The 20,298-nt window shown below is 37.8% G+C and overlaps 1 protein-coding gene across 1 annotated transcript in view; it reads right to left on the bottom strand.

Moving 5' to 3' along the window:
- LOC126251757 (sodium channel protein Nach-like) overlaps nucleotides 1-18,591 on the bottom strand; it is a 128,780-nt gene extending 110,189 nt beyond the window's left edge. Inside the window, exons 1-3 of the mRNA XM_049952373.1 lie at nucleotides 18,401-18,591; nucleotides 3,147-3,306; nucleotides 2,866-3,014 (exon numbers count right to left, since the gene is read on the bottom strand). Of these exons, the coding sequence (XP_049808330.1) occupies nucleotides 2,866-3,014; nucleotides 3,147-3,306; nucleotides 18,401-18,558 (467 nt within the window). The 5' untranslated portion in view covers nucleotides 18,559-18,591. The remainder of the gene's footprint in view (nucleotides 1-2,865; nucleotides 3,015-3,146; nucleotides 3,307-18,400) is intronic.
- Nucleotides 18,592-20,298: the final 1,707 nt, after the last annotated feature.

Raw genomic sequence — 20,298 nt, 5'->3', positions numbered from 1 at the left:
TGTAAATAAAACTTAATGGGGTCGTTGTGTGGGTGTTGTGAGGGTGACATGGTATTAGAAGGTGGAAAGTGTAACATGAGGTTGAAATGAAAATGAAAGATAAAAATATATGGGGAGAGATAAAGGTGAACTAGAAAGCAACTGGAGATCTGGTATGAAAAAAAGTGTTGGTTAAGTTGATCCTGTGGTGAACTTGGGTTGGTAGACAGCGATGTGCATAAAGGTTAGGTGGTTGTGTTGCCGCTAAAACACGTAAAAGGACGGAGAAATTCGGGAAAATTTCGAAAAAACGTGTAAATGTATTAAAAGGAGTGGTGTTGTGGTGAAAGATTACGAAAATGGGGCTAACAATTGTCTGACGAAGAAATAATGACGTTAAAACCTGTGGGTAGCGGCTAAAAATGATCAGTGATGTGCGAAAAATGGAAGTGGAAATAAAGTGAAAGTTAATAGAACTAGCCGAAATGGTTGTTTAATACGTGAAAGCAGCTGTTATTGAACTAGAAACGGTGGATTTTATAGCAGCGGTAGTGTTGAAAGCGGAAATACTGGTAAAAACAGAAAGAGAAAATAAAGAGAAAATAAGACGACAGAAAAGATTTCGAAATGCAACAGCGACAATAACAAACGTAATTGTTGGGTTCAAATTAATGATATGGTTATAATAGAGGGAAACATTCCACGTAGGAAAAATATATCTAAAAACAAAGATGATGTGACTTACCAAATGAAAGTGCTGGCAGGTCGACAGACACACAAACAAACACAAACATACACACAAAATTCAAGCTTTCGCAACAAACTGTTGCCTCATCAGGAAAGAGGGGAAGGAGAGGGAAAGACGAAAGGATGTGGGTTTTAAGGGAGAGGGTAAGGAGTCATTCCAATCCCGGGAGCGGAAAGACTTGCCTTAGGGGGAAAAAAGGACAGGTATACACTCACATACACACACATATCCATCCACACATATACAGACACAAGCAGACATATTTAAAGACAAACAGCTTTGATCATACATCAAACTTTCTGCGGACTAACACGCGTTCGCAAACTTTGAACTTTTTCTCACCTGTCACCGACGCGCCGGCTCCAGTCGAGCTTCCGCTACCGTCCTCAGCACATCTCAGTGCCTCATTCGCGTCAGTCTTCCGCGACACGTCAATTCGAACACACTCCATACAAATACTTTCATGAAGGACTTCCTGACATTTAAATCTATACTTGACGTTAACAAAATTCTCTTCTTCAGAAATGCTAAACCTAAAATTCTGCTTTGCATATCTTGATGACATTCTTGTGTTCAGCTCCTCCATCGAGGACAACATCCGACATGTGCAAACTGTTATGAACACTCTCGTGGCAGCAAGCATCGAGACCAACCAGGACAAATTGCAGCTACATCAACCCGCTGTCACTTTTCTTGGTTATAGGGTCTCTGCTGACGGCATTTCACTGCCCCCTGAGAAGGTACAAACAATACTAAACCTACCCAGATCTGCGTCATTCAAAGAGCTCTGGTGCTTTCTGGGGATGATTAATTATTATCGCCGATATCTGCCTCGGGCTGTGGAGATTCAGGCTCCACTGATGGACGCCTTGGCAGGCACCCACACTTCTGGATCTCGGCCCGTTCCATGGACCCCTGCTATGACTCACTCTTTCACTGCCCTCAAAAATCTTCTTGCCGAGGCCTGCACCATCGCGCATCCTTATCCCAATGCGCAGCTTTTCATCACCACAGACGTGAGCGATACTGCCATTGGCACTGTCCTTAGCCAGACAATCAACGGCCAGACTTCAGCTCTGCAGTTCTTTTCGCGCAAGCTCACCAATGCACAACGGAAATATTCCACATTTGACAGGGAGTTGCTCGCGGTCTATGAAGCGATCAAGCATTTTAAGACTGACATTGAGGGATACCCTTTCTATGTTTTAACAGACCACAAACCCCTGGCTGCGGCCATTACAAACCCACCAGCTGACCCGCCTGCTCGCCGCTTCAGATACACGGACTTCATATCTCAGTTCACCACCAATGTCAGACACATAAAGGGCGCTGACAATATAGTTGCTGATTTCCTTTCATGAGTCAACACCGTTCATTTGCTGTTAGACCTCTCTGAACTGCCTAACCTCCAAACCCACCGACACACAAAACCTAATTTCAGACTCTACCTCTTCACTACACTTCATCCGTACCACCTTCCCTGGCATTTCTGGTGAGATCTGGTGCGATGATGGTACGGGCACGTTACGCCCCCTCATCCCAACCACGCTCCGTTGAGCTGTTTTCAACGCACTGCATAAGTTAGCCCACCCCGGTGTTTGTGCGTCCACGTGCCTCGTTGTGGAGCGCTTTGTGTGGAGAAATGTCAACAAGGACTGCCAGCAATGGGCACGCTCCTGCGTCACGTGCCAATGCTCCAAAGTACACAAGCACATTTAACCCCCCCCCCCCTTCGGAGCCTTTTCAATTCCTCCTGGGTGTTTCCAGCATATAGATATTGACATTGTCGCCCCCCCCCCTGCCCCCCTCCCCCTCTAACGGCTTTCGTTATGTTCTCATGTATATCAACTGAACAACTCGCTGGGTTGAGGCTGTCGCCCTCCCCAATATTACGGCAAAAACACTCAATAAATGATACAATGGAAAGTAACCTCTGCCATGTACTTCACAGTGGTTTGCAGAGAATGGATGTAGATGTAGCTGTAATAGTCCATAAGAAAGCAGTAACAGTGATTCTCATATCAAATTATCACAGTCCTGTTCTGCATATCAGTAAATGTCATTTACATAAAAACTCTTTTAAGACTGAATACTGCACAATGAAACAAGTCTCTTAAAGAAAAAAAGAGTGAGTTTACTTCATAACTTCTTCCAGATATCCATTGTAGTTGAATGCACAGCAACGCCCTTCAGTAGTTGTTATATCTTGGAACATCTTATAGCAATTATGTACAAAGCGTCCCTTCCATGTGCAGTTAGCAATGAGTTGCTTGCACTGTGGAGCTAGCTGTAATTTTAATTGTGTATGAGTTTAGATTATAAATATTATGTAAGTTTTTGTAACAAAAGTGTATAAATAAAAGAACATCTGCATAATTAAAGTTTTTGCTTTTTAATTGAGATATATATCATTACTTACGTATTTGGTTAACATTCTGACTGAAATATTATTTGCATCAATTGTCTCCTGTAAGTTAATCAAATCATCTCTCTGCTCATAAATATTTGGGTTTAACAGTTGTGTTACTATCTGCAAGTTTTTGAAAATCTGTTGATGTGTCACGTTTTTTGGTAATACCCTGAAAGAAAAATGGACAATTAAGAACAGGTGCCAATTTGATAACAACAGATCTAAAAGAAACAAATGGTCATACTAAATCTCATAAATATACTTAAACTAGAAAGAGTTAAATGTAAAACAATCAAAATTAACATTTATTTCAATATTTAGCAGCAAAAAAGGTGAGTGAAACACCACATATGCTGCAAACTGCAAGTATCTCATAATAAACATAAACAACATCAGGTATCTACATAATAATAATATTCTTATTAAAAGGGAGAACATAAATTTTCAATGAAGTGTGTAAGGAGACAGAAATGACATTTCTGTAATTCTGGTGTTTGCATTGATCAATGTCATCATGGGTAATGCAGTGGTGGATACAGAAAAACCTCAAGGAAGGTGTGCTAAAGATATCTTGAGCTACCTTTTCTTTTACCATAATAAAAAATAATCCAGTCACATGCAAAATTTAAGAAAGTTTTACTTAAACTGTTTACACATATACAAGACAATGCCATCTTATGATACAAAAAAGTTAGAAGTTCCATAAATGATGAATTTTATGCGCCTATTCTTTCTGGAAAATTGGTTAATTACATCGTCAATAGCATAATCAGTGTCAGGGTGAGTGCTCAACAGAGCTAAGCCATTAAGTTGATCCTCCTCCATTGTCGATCTCAGCCATGTGTTAGCTGTCTATGTGCCAGACAGAAACATGCGAAATAAGATGACGCGGACGTGCATACTACATAGGAAAGTATAAGTACTCGATAACTCAAGTCAGTCGAGTTGACTGATGAAAGAAACAAATGAATAGCGTGCAGGATGACTGACAGGGGCAGTGTGGGGGGCAATGCGGCCAGCCCTGCAAGGGGGGGAAGCATGCACCCTGCGTGCATCCCATATGTATCTGCCACTGGGGTAATGTACAAGAGGATTTTATACAGAAATCTGACACAGTAAAAAATGCACTTACTCACACTATAGTATTATGTATAGCTTAAGTACATATTTCATTTTATGAAAGAAGGTACCACACTCAGTCATAACTTATGTTTATTGTAGCAGATCTAGATTTTGGTCAATGAGTAACCATCTTAAATGCAGCAGGTAAAGTTAATAAATTTGAAAAATTATTTTGCATTTACTCAAAGTAATTTGAACTCTTGGCTTGTATAGTCCAAATGGGTCTATGCCAAATAACGGCTGAAATGTGTTAACTTTATCGGTTGCATTGAAGATGCTCACTCAGTGACCAAAATCTAGATTGCTACAATAAACACAAGTTGTGTATGATTGTTGTACCTTCTTTCACCAATTCTTAACTTACTTACTAAGTTTCACAGAATAAATGAATATGGGGCATACATAAACATTTCCTAATGTTGTTAAAAGTAAAATATGAGTTTTACACCATTTAGCTAATTGCATACTCATTATATGTGCAAGACAAGGCTGAGGAGATTGGCTATGAGTGTACCTATAAAAGCCCACAATTCACATCCCAGTGCCATTACATTATCTTTCTTAGAAGTCTTAAGCCCCAGAATATTCTGCAACAGTAGAGAAGTAATTTCATTTCCTCATTACCAGAAGTTTGTAAATTCAGAAATTTTAATAAAAATGGAGATTCTAAGATGCAAATAACCTAATAAAAATGAGGTAAGACAATTACTCACTTGCAGATGATTGCTGAGCAAAACATAAATACATGAAACAAATCACATTTTGGTCTTTCACTGTTTTCATACCCTAAGTACAAATACACACACACACACACACACACACACACACACAACAACAACAACAACAACAACAACACAGCGTGTTTGTGAGTGTTGTCTAAGATAAAAATAGCTAAGGCTTGAAATATAGTGGACTATTTTCATTTTTGTTTCTTAGTTCAAAATTAACATAAAAAAACTCATGTATTAATGAACTTTGAGATTGGGAAGGAATATTTACTTAGAAGTCACTGAAACTGAAACATGGTTGAAATAGTTATATCCCCATCTTTCACATTTTTAATAAGTTTCTTCATGGAGAGTTAGGGGGAGGACACAGAACAAGAGAAACTAAGAATGGCTAGGATGTTCAAGCACATTTCTCATGTTCATAAGGCTTGGAGCAATCCTCTTTTCTCCCCATCCCCTGTGTGAGAAATTCTTCCTTCTCCCTATCACCTGTATTGATTACTCTTTCTTTCATTTTGGCACTCCCATCTTCTGTTTTTTATTACTAAAGCTAACAGTAAATGGATGAAATACATGTTTACTATCCATAGTAAGGTTGAAAGAAACTGCTTGTCAGTGGAGAGAAGAATTATTGTTGTTATGTCAGCTTTCAAAGTTGAGATGTTGTTTCTCCTACAATTAGCTGTTCAGTTTTTAATGGTTCCAGGATATATAAGTTATACACATTTTCATATAATATTTCAACAGCTTTCATATTATTTTGTTTCCTGAGTAAGTTCATTCAGTAACTATCACACTATGATTCAATTTCAAGTCTTGCTAATTAGTTATGATACTGAAAATAACAAAATGATGGTGTTAACAGATTATTGATCTTCCACACTTAAAGCATTAGGCATTTTCCTGCTGCAATACTCATCCGTTTCTCACTCTTTCTCGACTTCTTCTCCCTTTATGTATGTATCTGAGTAAGTTCATTCAGTAACTATCACACTATGATTCAATTTCAAGTCTTGCTAATTAGTTATGATACTGAAAATAACAAAATGATGGTGTTAACAGATTATTGATCTTCCACACTTAAAGCATTAGGCATTTTCCTGCTGCAATACTCATCCGTTTCTCACTCTTTCTCGACTTCTTCTCCCTTTATGTATGTATCTTATGGCTCCGAGGGGTAGTCTTTGACTACTTACCCTGGTTCATAACTCATAGTTTAACAGTGGTGGCTGATCAGAGGAGACAAGGGAGGCTCGGCCTCCTCATTGTTGTAGAAGCAATAACAGTTTTTACAGTAAATCTTTATGCACTTTTGTCAGCAAGAGTGAAAGACGTCAGCCTATGTTAGCTCTTCTAAACTACCAGCATTAAAACAAGTCAAAGTGTAAAAGCTTAACCATAACCTAAGGCAGTTGGAGGCCTGAAGCATATGGTGAGGAGGCCTCAGCCATTTGAGGCTGCCTGCAAATACTCAGTTGCCATGGTAACCAGACACCATTACAAGGAATACAAGAGGGGTACAGGCTGTCATAGATGTGTTGCTATGCACTTTGATGGCAGGAGAGGCCAGCAGATGTGGTGCTGTCTCTCTAGATTGCTCTTACTTTAGTTGTCGCTGTTGTTGTTGTGGTCTTCAGTCCTGAGACTGGTTTGATGCAGCTCTCCATGCTACTCTATCCTGTGCAAGCTTCTTCATCTCCCAGTACCTACTGCAACCTACATCCTTCTGAATCTGCTTAGTGTACTCATCTCTTGGTCTCCCTCTATGATTTTTACCCTCCACGCTGCCCTCCAATGCTAAATTAGTGATCCTTTGATGCCTCAAAACATGTCCTACCAACCGATCCCTTCTTCTAGTCAAGTTGTGCCACAAACTTCTCTTCTCCCCAATCCTATTCAATACCTCCTCATTAGTTACGTGATCTACCCACCTTATCTTGAGCATTCTTCTGTAGCACCACATTTCGAAAGCTTCTATTCTCTTCTTGTCCAAACTGTTTATCATCCATGTTTCACTTCCATACATGGCTACACTCCATACAAATACTTTCAGGAACGACTTCCTGATACTTAAATCTATACTCGATGTTAACAAATTTCTCTTCTTCAGAAACGATTTCCTTGCCATTGCCAGTCTACATTTTATATCCTCTCTACTTCGACCATCATCAGTTATTTTACTCCCTAAATAGCAAAACTCCCTTACTACTTTAAGTGTCTCATTTCCTAATCTAATTCCCTCAGCATCACCCGATTTAATTTGACTACATTCCATTATCCTCGTTTTGCTTTTGTTGATGTTCATCTTATATCCTCCTTTCAAGACACTGTCCATTCCGTTCAACTGCTCTTCCAAGTCCTTTGCTGTCTCTGACAGAATTACAATGTCATCGGCGAACCTCAAAGTTTTTACTTCTTCTCCATGAATTTTAATACCTACTCCGAATTTTTCTTTTGTTTCCTTTACTGCTTGCTCAATATACAGATTGAATAACATCGGGGAGAGGCTACAACCCTGTCTCACTCCTTTCCCAACCACTGCTTCCCTTTCATGTCCCTCGACTCTTATAACTGCCATCTGGTTTCTGTACAAATTGTCGCTGAATATGGAGAATTAAATGGCCTGCAAACTAAGGTCTGTGATATTGCCCCCCTCCCCAAGCTCTTTTTACTAACTGTTTTGCACATCAATTGGATTTAGCTTTGCAGCAAAGCTGTTCTTGTATAAAACCACTAAGCATTTTTTTCTCCACATTTCAGGGTGTTCCTGCTTTCTTCCACCAGTCTTCCAAATGCACAGCAATTCTTTACAGTATTGTTGGTAAATGTATTCCTTCAGACAGTGAAACAAAGTGGAACTTTACTACCAGAACAAAGTCTACCATTCATGAAAACTGTCTGGGGCTAATTGAGATTTTAAATGAAATGATTGACAGTCCAAGCCTGAGTGCGGTGACTGCAAGAGAAATCTATGGTTTCAAAAATAGCCCCCTAGACTTTGGCTTTGTTTTCATTCCCTCTGTTTTACAAAGTGTGTTTTTGAAGACTGAACTGGCTTTCAACATTCTTCAGAAAAAAACAAATGATGCTCAGTTTTGTAACAATGGTGTCTCCGAATGCATGGGTTACATGAAAAACTTAAGAAATGAAGATAAATTGATTAACTTTCTAAATTCCATGAAATGCTTGACTAATTCACAAACTGAAGCTTCAAATGATGAATGAATGCATTGGCAATCCTTTGATGCCAAAATATAAACAGGTGTAGTTTGAGGTATTGTGTAATATTGTAACGCAGCCAGAGACAAGATTTTCACTTCATGATAAACTCCCTTTCTTAAATTATGTGATGCTACTCAGTTCATCAATTATGCTCAGCATTTCCCTGTAGAGAGTTTGGATTCATTATAGTGCATCCTTCAATCACTTGCAGTTATTTGTTTAACTGTAGACTGTATTTTCTTCTGAGCTTAAAGAAAGATTTCGTCTGTCAGTTTGGGAGTTGTTATCAAAAGAATAATTGAGAATGAAACGGACTAAATTCTTCCAGAAGCTTTCAAACTATTTTGTCTAATTTCTATCATTCCTGCAATAAGTGTTTCATGTGAAAGGAGTTTTTCTTGTCTTAAATGCATAAAAATGTATTTGAGGAACATTATGGCCCAGGTTCACTTATTAGCTCTTGCTTGCACCTTGGTTGAAAAACCAGTACTGTGAATACCTGAAAGCACATAGTATGATTTGGGAAGAAGAAGGATCATCCAGTTAACTTGTTTTACAAGTAACAATGCTGAAACACCCACTCTACTGGTTCATCCACAAATAAAAGTGAAAAGTGAGTGTCATTGTTATTATTATTATTATTATTTCTTTACTTTCTCAGACGTTAAGTCTGGTTGAGAATGGAAAGTGACGCGGACCTTGATCAAGCGTCACTTCCTATTAACTGTACGGTATGTGTTATATTGCATTTAGGAACTTTCGGGTAATTGAACATGTATCAATAATTACGGATTTCTGTAGTTGTATATATGTGTTTGGATGTAGCTGTATTGCATTGATGTACTGGTGGATATTGTGTGGTATGACTCCTGTAGTTGATACTATAATTGGTATGATGTCAACTTTATCCTGATGCCACATGTCTTTGACTTCCTCAGCCAGCTGGATGTATTTTTCAATTTTTTCTCCTGTTTTCTTTTGTATATTTGTTGTATTGGGTATGGATATTTCGATTAGTTGTGTTAATTTCTTCTTTTTATTGGTGAGTATGATGTCAGGTTTGTTATGTGGCGTTGTTTTATCTGTTATAATGGTTCTGTTCCAGTATAATTTGTATTCATCATTCTCCAGTACATTTTGTGGTGCATATTTGTATGTAGGAACTTGTTGTTTTAAAAGTTTATGTTGTAAGGCAAGCTGTTGATGTATTATTTTTGCGACATTGTCATGTCTTCTGGGGTATTCTGTATTTGCTAGTATTGTACATCCGCTTGTGATGTGATCTACTGTTTCTATTTGTTGTTTACAAAGTCTGCATTTATCTGTTGTGGTATTGGGATCTTTAATAATATGCTTGCTGTAATACCTGGTGTTTATTGTTTGATCCTGTATTGCAATCATGAATCCTTCTGTCTCACTGTATATATTGTCTTTTCTTAGCCATGTGTTGGATGCGTCTTGATCGATGTGTGGCTGTGTTAGATGATACGGGTGCTTGCCATGAAGTGTTTTCTTTTTCCAATTTACTTTCTTCGTATCTGTTGATGTTATGTGGTCTAAAGGGTTGTAGAGGTGGTTATGAAATTGTAGTGGTGTAGCCGATGTATTTATATGAGTGATTGCTTTGTGTATTTTGCTAGTTTCTGCTTGTTCTATAAAGAATTTTCTTAAATTGTCTACCTGTCCATAATGTAGGTTTTTTATATCGATAAATCCCCTTCCTCCTTCCTTTCTGCTTAATGTGAATCTTTCTGTTGCTGAATGTATGTGATGTATTCTATATTTATGGCATTGTGATCGTGTAAGTGTATTGAGTGCTTCTAGGTCTGTGTTACTCCATTTCACTACTCCAAATGAGTAGGTCAATATTGGTATGGCATAAGTATTTATAGCTTTGGTCTTGTTTCTTGCCGTCAATTCTGTTTTCAGTATTTTTGTTAGTCTTTGTCTATATTTTTCTTTTAGTTCTTCTTTAATATTTGTATTATCTATTCCTATTTTTTGTCTGTATCCTAGATATTTATAGGCATCCGTTTTTTCCATCGCTTCTATGCAGTCGCTGTGGTTATCCAATATGTAATCTTCTTGTTTAGTGTGTTTTCCCTTGACTATGCTATTTTTCTTACATTTGTCTGTTCCAAAAGCCATATTTATATCATTGCTGAATACTTCTGTTATCTTTAGTAATTGGTTGAGTTGTTGATTTGTTGCTGCCAGTAGTTTTAGATCATCCATGTATAGCAAATGTGTGATTTTGTGTGGGTATGTTCCAGTAATATTGTATCCATAATTTGTATTATTTAGCATGTTGGATAGTGGGTTCAGAGCAAGGCAGAACCAGAAAGGACTTAATGAGTCTCCTTGGTATATTCCACGCTTAATCTGTATTGGCTGTGATGTGATATTATTTGAATTTGTTTGGATATTAAGTGTGGTTTTCCAATTTTTCATTACTATGTTTAGGAACTGTATCAATTTAGGATCTACTTTGTATATTTCCAATATTTGTAGTAACCATGAGTGGGGTACACTATCAAAAGCTTTTTGGTAATCAATATATGCGTAGTGTAGCGACCTTTGTTTAGTTTTAGCTTGATATGTCACCTCTGCATCTATTATCAGTTGCTCTTTACATCCTCGTGCTCCTTTGCAACAGCCTTTTTGTTCTTCATTTATAATTTTGTTCTGTGTTGTATGTGTCATTAATTTCTGTTTAATGATTGAAGTTAATATTTTGTATATTGTTGGTAGGCATGTTATGGGGCGATATTTAGCTGGGTTCGCTGTGTCTGCTTGATCTTTAGGTTTCAGATAAGTTATTCCATGTGTAAGTGTATCAGGGAATGTGTATGGGTCTGCAATGTAACTGTTAAATAATTTAGTTAGATGTGAATGTGTTGAGGTGAACTTCTTTAACCAGAAATTTGCTATTTTATCATTTCCAGCGGCTTTCCAATTGTGAGTAGAATTAATTGCTTGGGTGACTTCATGTTGCAAAATTATCACTTCAGGCATTTGTGGTATCATCTTGTATGTGTCTGTTTCTGCTTGTATCCACCGTGCATGCCTGTTATGTTGTACCGGGTTAGACCATATGCTGCTCCAGAAGTGTTCCATGTCTGTTATGTTTGGTGGATTGTTTATTTTAATTTTATTATTATTTTATTATTAATTTTATTATTAATTATTTATTATTAATTAATTATTTATTATTAATTTTATTATTATTATTTCTTTCCTTTCTCAGACCTTAGGTCTGGTTCGAAATGAAAGTGACGCGGACCTTGATCAAGCGTCACTTCCTATTAACTGTACGGTATGTGTTATATTGCATTTAGGAACTTTCGGGTAATTGAACATGTATCAATAATTACGGATTTCTGTAGTTGTATATATATGTTTGGATGTAGCTGTATTGGATTGATGTACTGGTGGATATTGTGTGGTATGACTCCTGTAGTTGATAGTATAATTGGTATGATGTCAACTTTATCCTGATGCCACATGTCTTTGACTTCCTCAGCCAGTTGGATGTATTTTTCAATTTTTTCTCCTGTTTTCTTTTGTATATTTGTTGTATTGGGTATGGATATTTCGATTAGTTGTGTTAATTTCTTCTTTTTATTGGTGAGTATGATGTCAGGTTTGTTATGTGGCGTTGTTTTATCTGTTATAATGGTTCTGTTCCAGTATAATTTGTATTCATCATTCTCCAGTACATTTTGTGGTGCATACTTGTATGTAGGAACTTGTTGTTTTAAAAGTTTATGTTGAAAGGCAAGCTGTTGATGTATTATTTTTGCGACATTGTCATGTCTTCTGGGGTATTCTGTATTTGCTAGTATTGTACATCCGCTTGTGATGTGATCTACTGTTTCTATTTGTTGTTTACAAAGTCTGCATTTATCTGTTGTGGTATTGGGATCTTTAATAATATGCTTGCTGTAATACCTGGTGTTTATTGTTTGATCCTGTATTGCAATCATGAATCCTTCTGTCTCACTGTATATATTGCCTTTTCTTAGCCATGTGTTGGATGCGTCTTGATCGATGTGTGGCTGTGTTAGATGATACGGGTGCTTGCCATGAAGTGTTTTCTTTTTCCAATTTACTTTCTTCGTATCTGTTGATGTTATGTGGTCTAAAGGGTTGTAGAGGTGGTTATGAAATTGTAGTGGTGTAGCCGATGTATTTATATGAGTGATTGCTTTGTGTATTTTGCTAGTTTCTGCTCGTTCTATAAAGAATTTTCTTAAATTGTCTACCTGTCCATAATGTAGGTTTTTTATATCGATAAATCCCCTTCCTCCTTCCTTTCTGCTTAATGTGAATCTTTCTGTTGCTGAATGTATGTGATGTATTCTATATTTGTGGCATTGTGATCGTGTAAGTGTATTGAGTGCTTCTAGGTCTGTGTTACTCCATTTCACTACTCCAAATGAGTAGGTCAATATTGGTATGGCATAAGTATTTATAGCTTTTGTCTTGTTTCTTGCTGTCAATTCTGTTTTCAGTATTTTTGTTAGTCTTTGTCTATATTTTTCTTTTAGTTCTTCCCTAATATTTGTATTATCTATTCCTATTTTTTGTCTGTATCCTAGATATTTATAGGCATCCGTTTTTTCCATCGCTTCTATGCAGTCGCTGTGGTTATCAAGTATGTAATCTTCTTGTTTAGTGTGTTTTCCCTTGACTATGCTATTTTTCTTACATTTGTCTGTTCCAAAAGCCATACTTATATCATTGCTGAATACTTCTGTTATCTTTAGTAATTGGTTGAGTTGTTGATTTGTTGCTGCCAGTAGTTTTAGATCATCCATGTATAGCAAATGTGTGATTTTGTGTGGGTATGTTCCAGTAATATTGTATCCATAATTTGTATTATTTAGCATGTTGGATAGTGGGTTCAGAGCAAGGCAGAACCAGAAAGGACTTAATGAGTCTCCTTGGTATATTCCACGCTTAATCTGTATTGGCTGTGATGTGATATTATTTGAATTTGTTTGGATATTAAGTGTGGTTTTCCAATTTTTCATTACTATGTTTAGGAACTGTATCAATTTAGGATCTATTTTGTATATTTCCAATATTTGTAGTAACCATGAGTGGGGTACACTATCAAAAGCTTTTTGGTAATCAATGTATGCGTAGTGTAGCGACCTTTGTTTAGTTTTAGCTTGATATGTCACCTCTGCATCTATTATCAGTTGCTCTTTACATCCTCGTGCTCCTTTGCAACAGCCTTTTTGCTCTTCATTTATAATTTTGTTCTGTGTTGTATGTGTAATTAATTTCTGTTTAATGATTGAAGTTAATATTTTGTATATTGTTGGTAGGCATGTTATGGGGCGATATTTAGCTGGGTTCGCTGTGTCTGCTTGATCTTTAGGTTTCAGATAAGTTATTCCATGTGTAAGTGTATCAGGGAATGTGTATGGTTCTGCAATGTAACTGTTAAATAATTTAGTTAGATGTGAATGTGTTGAGGTGAACTTCTTTAACCAGAAATTTGCTATTTTATCATTTCCAGGGGCTTTCCAATTGTGAGTAGAATTAATTGCTTGGGTGACTTCATGTTGCAAAATTATCACTTCAGGCATTTGTGGTATCATCTTGTATGTGTCTGTTTCTGCTTGTATCCATCGTGCATGCCTGTTATGTTGTACTGGGTTTGACCATATGTTGCTCCAGAAGTGTTCCATGTCTGTTATGTTTGGTGGATTGTTTATTTTAATGTGTGTGTTATCTATTGTCTGGTAAAATTTCTTTTGGTTTGTGTTGAATGTTTGGTTTTGTTTCCTTCTATTTTCACTTTTTTTGTATCTTCTGAGTCGTTTGGCTAATGCTTGTAATTTCTGCTTCTTTTCGTCTAATTGCTCTGTCGCTTCTTGTTGTGAGATTTTACCTAACCTTTTTCATTTTTTTTCCGAGATTTCATTTCTTATAAATTGTGTTATCTGTCCGATGTCTTTTCTCAGTTTTTCTATTCTGATCTGTAGCCTGTGTTGCCATGCTGGTTTTGTGGGTTTCTTCTGTGTGTTGGTTGGTTCTGATCTCTGTCTAGTGTGTATATTTAGTGTAGTGAGTGCTCCTATATAAACCAGTAGTTGTAACTCTTCCATAGTTGTGTTTTCATTTATTTTGTTGTGTATGATTGTGTTGATAGTTTTTATTGTTGTTTCGACTTGTGGGTTATTTGGTGGTCTATGCAAGAATGGTCTAATGTCTGTATTTGTGTCTTTGTATTCTATATATGTTAGCTGAAATTTTTCTTCTATATCTAGCATCTGTGTCACTTCGTGTTCTATTTGTGCTTGTTCTGGTGGCTGTCTTAAGATTTCGTTTTCCTCTGATTGTTTAATTGGTGCGTGTTGTTCTTTGTTTGTTTGCTCTGGGATGTTTGAGTCAATTACTGTGTTTTCTTCTTCTTCTGATTGCACATTATTTTGTTCCAGTATTTGTTGTACTTGTTGTTTGATGTTTTCTAATTCTGACTGGGGTATCCTGTTATTTTTGATTATTACACGGATCTGATCAGCTAGTCGTTGTTCTGTTAAAAATTTTAATTCTGGGTATCTGGTAATAAATGTTGTGTATACTTGTGATCTGTATCCAGTTGTGTTGGTTCCTAGGTTTGTTGCTTGGTAATAACAGAACATGAGGTGTCGATTAACTTCATCTGACCATCTCATCCTCTGTCTTTGTTTTCCTTCTAGGGTGGTTGCAGGAAGCATATCCTGCAAAACACCTCTATTTGGATTTAAATCATTTTCCAGTTGGCTAGCAGTGTCGTTACCATTGTGGGCGGGCATAGGGTTCAAGCGTCGTCCCCGACCATGACGGCGCTTGTCCGAGGCTTCTTTAGTTCTGTCCTGAACCAACTAATCACACTAAAAGGGGGGTTAGCCCTATTAGTGGTTTGTTCTTTTCGTCGCCTTTTACGACTGGCAGAACATACCGGAGGCCTATTCTTTTCCCGGGCCTCCACGGGGATTATTATTATTATTATTATTATTATTATTAGCAGTAGTAATAGTAGTAGTATTAGTAGTAGTGGCGGTGGCCACTAGGAACACAAGGTACACTTTCATTAAAAGGGAAGGAAAGGGGATTTTCTAACACATTTTGCAGCCTCCCCAGAATTTAGGTCCATGATCCACCACTACAGTTTAGGTTTAAATATAGCAAAGGTTTACATTATGTAATTTCAAATAAGAAATAATAATCTTTCAGTGCCACAGGCAGACATGATAACATGTTACAATGTAGTCAATACATGTATAAACTAATTAAGAAGCTCAGTCCAATATGTTATGCCCTTAGAAGCATCTCCCACTGTGTTGGCCTAATTAGAAAAGACTGTTCGCTTATTCTGCATATTTCCATTCCTTGTTGCCTTTGGAATTATCTTCTGGGGCAGAGCACCTAAAGTAAATAAAATGTTCATTCAGCAGAAATGAGAAGTAAGAATACTGTGTAAAGTAAACAATCATTCATCAGACAGAAGCCTTTCTAAGATCTCGGAACTCTTACACTCATTTCCCAATATATTTATCTGAAATGGTTTTTGTTGCTGATAGTAAAAATCATTTTCAACTGCACTCTGATATACATAGTCACAATTTTCATATAGACATGTGTAGGGTTCAGAATACAGTTATATACACTGGTAAAAAAATATTTACAAATCTTCCATCTGACATAAACCAAGAAAACAAGAATTCCTACCAATTCAAAAGAAAATTAAAAACATATCTCATTATTCACTCTTTCTACAAATCATCTGAATATCTAGATTCAGCAATTGAAAGTTTCTGTTAGCTGCAGACAAGCAGCAGTGTTTATTATAAAGCTATATGACAAGTAATAATGCACTATAACAGGAGTCAGTATTTCTAGATGTAAAAATATTTTCTTTGAAAAATACAAATGTATTCCAATAAATATTAAGCTAAATCAAACAATGGAAAATCCAGATGGAATAATGACAATTTAATGAAAAGAATAGACTGCTACTCACCATATAGCAGATATGTTGAGTCACAGACAGGCACAACAAAAAGGCTGCTAAATATGTAGCTTTTGGCCAGAAGGCCTTCTTCTAAAATTGACAACACACACACACACACAAATGCAGCTCACACCTACATGATCACTGTCTCTGGCTGCCTGGGCCAGACTGAAAGTAACTGTGCATGATGGGAGAAGCAATTTGAATGGTGTTTGAATGGTGGAGGTAAGAAAATGGCTGGGTTGGACAGGGCGAGGGACAGCATGGTATGGGTGGGGGATGATACAGTGTGCTTGTGGGAGGGTACAGGGCCAGGAAGGAGAGAGGGTAAGGCATCTAGATGCAGTCGGGAGGTCAGACAGAGGATGAAGGGGTGAAGGGGGCAAGAGGAGGGGAGACAGAAAAGGAGAGAAGTAAAAATACTGTGGCTGTGCTTGAGGAGTAGAAGGCTGTGGTGTGGGAACAGGGAAGGGACAATGACTAACAAAGGCTAAGGCCAGGAGGGTGACAGGAACATAAGACATATTGCAGGAAGAATTCCCACCTCCACAATTCAGAAAAGCTGGTGTTGATAGGAAGGATCCAGATGGCACAGCTGTGAAGCAGTCATTAAAAGGAAGAACATTATGTTTGGCAACATGCTCAGCAACTGGATGGTCCATTTGTTTCTTGGCCACAGGATGTCAGTGGCCATTCATTAGGACAGACAGCTTGTTGGTTGTCATGCCCATGCAGAATGAAGCACTGTGGTTGCAGCTTAGGTTCTAGGTCACATGACTGGTTTTACAAGTAGCCCTGCCTTTGATGTGACAGGTGATGCTTATGACTGGACTGAAGTAGGTAGTGGAGGATGTATGGGACAGGTATTACATCTAGGTCTATTATAGGGATATGAGCCATGAGGCTAGGGGTTGGGAGCAGGGACTGTGTAGGGATGAATGAGGATATTGTGTATGTTCCGTGGATGTCAGAATAGCGTGGGATGGGCGAGAAGGACAGTTGGTAGGACATTTTTCATTTCAGGAAACGACAAGAGGTAGCCAAAACCCTGGCAGAGAATGTGAGTCCACTGCTCCAGTCCTGTGTGTTACTGAGTCGTGAAGGGAATGCTCTGCTGTGGCTGAACAGTGGGACTTTGGGAGGTGGTGGGTGACTGGAGAGATAAGGCACAGGAGACCTGTTTTTGTACAAGGTTGAGAGGCTAATTATGATCTGTGAAGGCCTCAGTGAGACCCTCGGTATATTTTGAGAAGGACTGCTAGTCACTGCAGATGCGATGGCCGTAGGTGGCTAGGCTGTACGGAAAGGTCATTCTGGGAAGGAATGGGTGGCAGCTGTCGAAGTGGAGGTATTGCTGGTGGTTGGCAGGTTTGATGTGGATGAAGGTAGTGATGTAGTCTTCTCTGAGGTTGAGGTTAACACCAAGGAAGCTGGATTGTTGGTTTGAGGAGGACCAAGTGAAGTGAAAGGAAGAAAAGCTACTAATAGCAGATAAACAAAAGCTATACAAAAAAAGCTTAGAATTCAGCAGCTTTTCTCAAAGTCGCAGCTTATGTGCTAATTTATTCAGCTAAACTTAGGTGACATAAGTGTGACTGACTCGTTCATATCCCTGAAGGTTCCACTTCTTAATGGTATCCATGGAACATGTAGGATAGATTACACATCATCATTGCCCTTCACTTCATTTCATTCTGCTTTCATGAATTTTATGCAACAAATTCTAACTAATGTTTAATCCTCATCTAAGTTATGCCTATCTCTAGTCTGTTTACATAGTCTCCTAGTTTTCAGACTTTCATGGTCTGCCCATTCCATTTCATAACATGCTTTTCCTCCCCCCCCCCCCCCCCCCCCCTCTCTCTCTCCCTACTTGATGCCACTTTCATGTCAGGTACCTTAAGTGCAATTGTGTCATGCAAGTGATTGCAAATGGTACATGTACTGTGCAGCATCATGTTTGTGTTGCTACTGATAGGGAAGGGATATCATCTGCTGCCTGCTTAAAGCATGTATCTCTCAAACAGTACCACACAAACGTCATATAAATTAACTCTCTTACTTCCACTTCCACATTTCATTTGTGAATTTAATAGCATAGAAGTGACCACCTGGTCAGTAGTGCTACTGAAATTATAACTGACAGGAAAAGTTTTCAGAAGATTTGATATTATGATTACATTTTTTTTGACAGTTCCAGAGCCCTGGAACGAAGCACTTGATTGGTGTTGCATATGGTAATTGCAGGGAAAGGTATATTCCATATTGGATAGTGATCAGTTTCTAGTGTTGTTAAAGTAGGATTCCGTTCACTTAAATACCATGCTACATTGACCATATATGCAGCTGTTATAATGGAGAGGCCAATGACAGTTAGCCACATAAATCTGAAAAACAAATGAAATCATAATTAAATTTCTTTCAATTAACTGCTTATTAATTAAATCAATGACTGATTCAGCATCCAATGTTTAACTGCCAACTTAATTAAATCAGCAATGTGTGAGATTCTATATTATAATTGGCATTACATGACAATAACATTTGCCTAATTTTTTCACAAATCAAAATTGTTCAATAATAGTAAGTATTTACATACTTTCAAATATTTTTTCTTATATCTAGATACTTTGGGTATTGAAAATTGTCCACAAAAGATACATTAACATGACAATGGATTTTTAGAAACTTGAACATAAAGTATAGCTTTTACTAGTTGGTAATTTTGTTTGTAATCACTTCCAAAATCCATGTAAATGCCAACGTGTTCATCATATTATACAGGGTGTTCATTTTAACTGAAAACATTGAAATATCTCAAAAATTACACATCAGATTAAAAAAAGTTATAGTTCCAATTTGTTTGTCTCGGAAGCCGACATCCAACAATGCCACACTCGACCCATCACCCCAACCTGTATGTGGGTGGCAGGTGGGCAACTTCGAAATCTTCAGTGGAAACCCCCATTTGTTAAATGCAGATCACAATTCAACAGCGAACTCTACATAAGTTTTCCCAATGCATTTTCTTTGTTTTGCCATGGATGGTGCTGCAATCAGAGGAGTAGAAATGGGAACACAACCCTAATTTATGAGATGCCACTCAATGGCCATTGAATATTCAATGGCATGTGGGACTCCACCTCCATTCTGCGAGAGTAGGACAGGCTAGAATTTTATAACTTCTAATTGGAAACCCCATTTGCAGTATTTTTTTCCTCTGATATATTGAACAGAGGAACATTTGACACATGACCATGGCCGTGTAGTAAACTACAACATATCATAATAGGCAATACACTGCAACTGGATCTCACGTATCATGCAGAGGTAGAACAGATAGAACAATACTTGAACAGTGTTCATTGCCTGCAAACTACCTATCATTTGGAGAACAGATGAGCAAGTGGACAATGAATGTTACAACCACGGAGGAAGAAACTGAAATGGCCTTGATTTATGGAGAATGTAGGAGAAATGTTGTGGCTGCTGTTGCCTTCTATTCCAAGTATTTTAAATTGAATGCTCACTCTCATTTTTTCCTTACACACTTGTGAACACCTTTATGTCTAATGATAGCATCCAGACTGGCAAAAGGAAATGAAGCAAACATGTTACAGGAGAAGCTAATGAAATAGCTGTACAAGCAGCAGTGTGCCACAACCCACGGATAGGCACACGGCAGCTACACTGTGGTCCTGATATGTCCGTAGGTAATACTGACACAAGTATCATCCACACCGTATGTCACTGCATCAAGAACTTCATAGCACCAATTTCCATAACCATGCAGTGTCCTGTGAATGGGTATATCAACAAATTCAAATGACCCTCACTTTCTTTTCCAGGGTACTATTTTCCCATGAGTCTAAATTCACAAACCATGGTAGCATTAACTGACATAACATGCATTACTGGAATGTAGAGAATTTTCACAGGGTACAGCAAGTTGACCAACAATGTCCTTGGTTGGTTAACATATGGTGTAGCATCAAGGGGAACAAACTCATTGGTCTGTATTTTATCAATGACACATTGAATGGACACAAATATCAAACGTTTTTGGAACAGGGGCTAC

The sequence above is a fragment of the Schistocerca nitens genome, chromosome 4 (genome assembly GCF_023898315.1).
Source record: "Schistocerca nitens isolate TAMUIC-IGC-003100 chromosome 4, iqSchNite1.1, whole genome shotgun sequence".
Lineage (NCBI taxonomy): Eukaryota > Metazoa > Arthropoda > Insecta > Orthoptera > Acrididae > Schistocerca > Schistocerca nitens.
Note: the sequence above shows the minus strand (reverse complement) of the source record. Positions and strands in the feature narration are given on the sequence as shown.